General features: G+C 43.6%; 1 protein-coding gene across 1 annotated transcript; it reads left to right on the top strand.

Annotated features, from left to right (window-relative positions):
• Nucleotides 1-3,172: 3,172 nt before the first annotated feature.
• On the top strand, nucleotides 3,173-4,033 carry LOC139057751 (uncharacterized; the record flags this gene model as incomplete). The annotated part of the gene is made up of 1 exon (XM_070536503.1): nucleotides 3,173-4,033. A coding segment is annotated over exon 1 (852 nt), but the record flags the coding sequence as incomplete, so codon positions are not given.
• Between the last annotated feature and the right edge of the window lie 1,790 nt (nucleotides 4,034-5,823).

The raw sequence follows: 5,823 nt of genomic DNA, 5'->3' as shown, positions 1-5,823 counted from the left end.
AAATACTACAGAAACCTATTGTGGCAACAGGCGCCCAATTGTCACAACAGAAGTGTTCCTGAAGTAATGCGACCAACTTCTGTTGTACTACAGAAAAATGTTGTTGTACGACAGAAGCCTATCATTGCAACAGGCCCCCAGTTGTCATAACAGAAGTGTTCCTGAAGTAATGGACAAACTTCTGTTGTACTACAGAGAACTGTTCCACAACGGAAACCTATCGCCACAACATGTACCCAATGATGACAACAGAAGTGCACTGAAATTGTGTGATGCGACAAGCTTCTGTAGTGCCCGGTTGAAAAAGACAAAAGGAATTCCTGTCGCAACTACAGAAATTCTGTTGTACGACAGAAGTTGTTGACATTTCTTAATTGGGAGACATTTCTGACATTACGACAGAAATTCTGATTTCGCAATAGAAGCATTCTGTCGCGACAACAAGAGTTCTGAAGTCGGAACAACAGCTTTATATCCTGACAGCGACTCCGACGTTACGACACCAATTCTGACGTCGCAGCAGGAACATTCGGTCGCGACGGCCAAGAGTTCCGAAGTCGCAACAGAAGCGCTTTCCGTCGCGGTCCTTTAAAATTGTATGTTTTCGCATCGGTGGTGTACACTGTACTTTTCTCTTGCGCGGTATTCAATCGCGCTTCTCTGAAGCCGGCAATGCTGATGGCACCGACACCGGTAATAAAGTCGACGTGGCGAATAGTTATAATTGTGCCGTGACGACGCGGCACTAGCAACACCCTACCGGCCTCCTCAAAATCGGCCGCTGATCAAAATCATACCATCTGCGGGAATGGCTGCGTATCCGTTTTTTTTTTTGGTAAGATGTGGCACACAGGACTGTGGACTTACATGTGCTGTTACACTGACACATTAGTTAATTTCCCAGGAATATTTCACAAGCTTATGCGAAGCGGAAAAGAAGATTTGGGTTGTTCCACAAAGTTGCGTGAAAAGCTGTCTCGCTCGGGTCTCATTAATCTGGTACAGTGCTGCCGTGAGAAGCCAGTATGCTGTCAGAAAGAACTCTCATCCACGAATGTTCATGTAGCTATTTTGCATTGAACACACGAATTATATGCGCGCTCAAAAGTGTAAAGAACGAGAGACAACTGTCGAAACTAGCAGTAATAACCCTAAAAGTCAACGTTGTCTATTTCTGAATTTCTTATTTAATAAGGATATCGTACATCAAAATGGATGTTCTAGCACTGCAAGATGTACCTGTCGATGGTACGAACACTCTTGCTCTTCTAGAGATGCGGCACTTGACGCGGTGGAGTGATAGCGGATCTCGGCTCTCAAAATGAATAATTTTTGCTTTTTCCTAGTCAACTGAAAAAAGCAAAAATTATTCCAGTATTTAAAAAGGGCGACCGCTCCTACATTTCTAATTATCGCCCTATTGCAATTCTTCCTTTCTGTAGCAAGATTATCGAAAAAGGTCTTGAAAAACGCCTAACTAAGTACTTCTCAAAATTTAACATTCTTTCGCCAAATCAATTCGGCTTCAGGGTAGGATCCTCGACTGATTGTGCTATACTTTCTTTCACGGATAAAATAAAAGGCGCTATAGATGCCGGTTTCTACGCACGATCAATTTTTATCGACTTATCCAAAGCATTTGAATCAATAAACCACGTCATCTTACTTACTAAACTACGAGCAGTAGGCATCGATGGCCCAGCATTAGCACTTATAAAAATTTACCTAACAGATAGACAACAAGCTGTGTATTTTAGTTCCTCACTTTCTAATTTCAGAATAACCAATAAAGGGGTTCCGCAGGGGTCTGTACTTGGCCCGCTACTATTCCTGCTTTATATAAATGATTTACCCGGTTCTTTAACAGAAACTGAGGCCTTTCTTTACGCCGATGACACTACATTACTTGCTACCGATCGTTCACTAACTTCCCTGACTACTAAGCTAAACACTGATCTGAAAAATATTTTAACGTGGTGCCAGCTTAACTCGCTAAGCATAAATCCTACCAAAACGTCTTTTATGCTTTTTCATTCGAATCACAGGACACCAGAGTTCATTCCCACTGTCAACCTAAACTCTCTTAACATCAGTGCAGTTAATGAATGCTCATTTCTTGGAATAATTCTTGACTAAAACTTAAAATTTACGAAGCATATCGCCTATTTAAAGCGCAAAATTTCTCCCGGTATTAGAATTTTACTTAAATCTAGATATTATTTTAGCAAAAAAACATTGCTGACCTTGTATTATTCTTTTATTCACAGCCATCTTAATTATTGCATTACAGCATGGGGTAACACATATCCAACTCATATAGCACCACTACAGCATTTGCAGAATCAAGCCATCCGGATATTGTCATTCAGCTCATTCAACTGCAGTGCTTCTGATATGCTTTTCAACCACAGAATACTTTCAGTAAAAAATATTGTTAAATATAAACTAGCCATAACGTTATTTAGGGTAATACGTAATCCTTCTCCAGTAAATATATTTTCTACGGCTACTTTGGTTAACTTGAACCGCACAAGGTTTGCAGCTAACAACAATTTCTTATTACCACTAATACATACTAATTATGGAAAACAATCTGGATACTTCGCAGCAGTATCCACTTGGAACAGCCTCCCATTAAATATCAAGGACTCTTCTTCTTTGAGTTCCTTCAAGAAAACGTTATTCACTTTCCTACTAGATAGCCAAAATAATCCACATATCTAAGCTATTCACCTCACTCCTGCTCATTTCCTTGCCGGGTTTTTTTCTTTTTTCTTTAGTTTTCTTATTCTCTCATTTATAGCCTTTATAAGCATTTTGGTTTGTTATGTTGCGAATGCCCTAAACTACTGTTTTATTTGTACGACTAGCTATTGACTTCATATTACTTTACAGTTTGTACTTATGCTTTGAATATTCTTCATCATTGTGACTACTGTATTGCTGTTTTATGCCTTGTATTTTCTTTAATGTATATATTTTCTGTCAGGAGGTCCCCTTTCAGCCACATGCTCTGGGACCTCCTTCTGTATACTTATGTAAACATGTATGTCTCCTCCTTATTAAAGAAATAAAAGAAATAAAAAAATGCAAATGTAAACATCAGCGCATCGGCACGTCGTACTGTTCACATGGCCAAAACGTACCATGGAAAAGCCGTGTGGAACGGCTGTGCTCTAAAATGCTCTCTGCTGGAAACAGCGTATCGGCCCCAGGCCGAGGATCGTCGACCCCGTTTTTGAATGAAGATGCAAGCTACAAAGTTGTCCTCCCGCGTCTACCAACCGGTAACGATGTTTTGAATTCTGTTTTCCTTCATGCGGACTTGAGTGGCAGACCATACCGTGCTCCCGACTTCCGAGACGCTCTGCTTGAGGTAGTGAATACTTCAGATATTGTAGGTGTCGGACAGTATCAAATGAGCCATGTATGGATGGTTACTTGCGCTAGTAGTGCGGCAAAACAGACCCTCGTCGCCTGTGGTGAGCTCCGTGTCAAAGGGCTGAAGTGCATGGTGATAGATCCGGAGACTAAAAACATCAAGCTTAAATTACTATGGCTTCCACCTCACCTTGAACCACGACGCGTTGAGGAAGCGTTCCAGGCCTATGGTCAGGTGAAGTCGGTGGAGAGAGAAGCATGGAGATGCACTGGCATGGAACAGTGGGTGACAACAAACCGGGAGGTTTCCTTGGTGCTCAAGGACACTATAACCGTAACCTCAATACCGCACATTATGTCCATTTATGGACACCAGTGCCTCGTACTTATCCCCGGTAGGCCTCCTCTGTGCCTTCGTTGCAAGCGCGTGGGACACGTTCGACGACAATGCAGAACACCGAGATGCTTACAGTGCCATCGATTTGGTCACTCAGCGGACGCCTGCGTGTCCACCTACGCCAATAAGCTTCGTTCTGGGCAATATAGCGCAGACGAGCCACAACTGGACCACCTCATGGATTCTACAGAGGTAGTAGATGCCACCGGAGAGACTACAGGTGGCATTAGGGACGAGGACCAGGAGACCTTGAAGCCAATGCCAACCAGTCATAACAACTCAAGTAAGACTAGCGAAGCTTCCGGCGAGGATGACTCAGTTTGCCCACCTGGCCTAGCAAGCCTTAAAGAAAAGCCCCCTGATGACAAGGAAGAAGAGGAAGAGGCGATGGACATCAGCAAGGCCAGGAAACGTCCGGCACCATGCAATGACGAAGCAACAGAATGTGCACTACCGGCGCCCGAGAAAGTGTCTCCTAGTGCTCAGCAAACTCCCTCTCCTGGTGATAATGTGCCCCGCCGGTTATATCAGCGTAGTCAGGAGAGTGGCACAAAGAAGCCCAAAGGGAGCAAGACCACAGATTTACCTGTGGCCAAGGGCAATGAAATACAAAAGCTTTAGGTGAGCAAAATGGCTACCGCCTTCACCCTCCCTTTATGTGTAGCGACACTCAACGTACGTGGGCTGAGGAATATAAGGCGTCAGCGGCAGTTACTACACGTGCTTAGGCAGCATGAAGTTGATGTTGGTGCAGTGCAAGAGACAAAGATATCGTCTGCTGGTGATGTCAACCTTGCGCTGCAAACTTTTCAACCTGATTACGAGGTGTGTATTAGCCAAGCATGTGGTGCTTCCGCTGGATGCTTTTTGTTAGTCAGAAAGCAGTTAAATCATTCTTCATTGTCGCTGCGTGTTGATGGGGAAGGCCGCCTTATATGCTGTGACCTCTCTTTTCATTCCCGTCATTGGCGATTCATTTGCGTTTATGCTCCCTGAAAAGTGAGTGAGAGGAAGGCTTTCTTCCTCTCACGTGCTCCGCTCCTAGATACTGACAGAGATTTGGTACTGTTGGGAGACTTCAACTGTGTTTGTCATTCCAGAGACCACTCATACCTAACTAATCGTTATGATGCAAGTGCTGCTTCCCTGCATCAGTTAACGGAAGATCACAATCTAATAGACGTGGGCGCCTACACCCCATCTTGGGTGCGGTTCACGCACTTTCAAGGCGTCTCCCATGCTCGACTTGATCGTGTGTATGTTTCGACGAGTCTCTGGTCTAACATTCACAACTACGCCGTGAAGCCTGTATTTTTCACAGACCACTGTTTAGTAGCTGTTTCATGGGGTCCCCGAAAATTCCGCAGGTTTGCTCCAAACTGGGAACTGTGGAAACTTAATACACAACTTTTGCGAGAGGAAAGTTTTGTAAACAAAGTGAAAGAATTATGGCTAGAAATAACTCAATGTCAACAGCTTCCTTTGTTTGCTCGATGGGAAATGTTCAAAAATAGAGTAAAAAATGAGGCGATTGCCATTTCATGTGAGCTGTCTCAAAGAAAAAAAGCTGAAAAGCATTACCTTCATGATCTACTTCACAAGCTGCACGCTTTCGAAAGCCAGGAACCAGGGTTGTATAGCGATGAAATAAACATAGTTCGCGCACAAGTACAGAAATATGAGACGGAAGTGTACAATGGAGCAATGGTTCGTTCACGCACAACTCGCTTCACAGAGGAACAGCCCACAAAAAGGGCTCTCGGTGATGAGAAGCGATACGCGCTTTCTAAGCAAATATTAGAAATTGAGTCTGGTGGGTCTATATACACAGACACGCCCCAAATAATAAGCCTATTTGAAGCTCACTATAAAGATCTTTTCGCTGCAGTTAAGCCTCAGAATGGATACGAAGAAAACGCTGATCAGTTTATTTCGCTTATGCCACACTTAGAAGAAGATGATCGACTCAGCGTTGATGGGCCAATAACTCGAGAAGAAATTAATTTTGCCGTTGAAACGCTGCAGAGGAACAAGACGCCTGGTCC

The sequence above is a fragment of the Dermacentor albipictus genome, chromosome 3, assembly GCF_038994185.2.
Source record: "Dermacentor albipictus isolate Rhodes 1998 colony chromosome 3, USDA_Dalb.pri_finalv2, whole genome shotgun sequence".
In the NCBI taxonomy this organism is placed as follows: domain Eukaryota; kingdom Metazoa; phylum Arthropoda; class Arachnida; order Ixodida; family Ixodidae; genus Dermacentor; species Dermacentor albipictus.
This window is presented reverse-complemented; position numbering and strand designations above follow the sequence as displayed.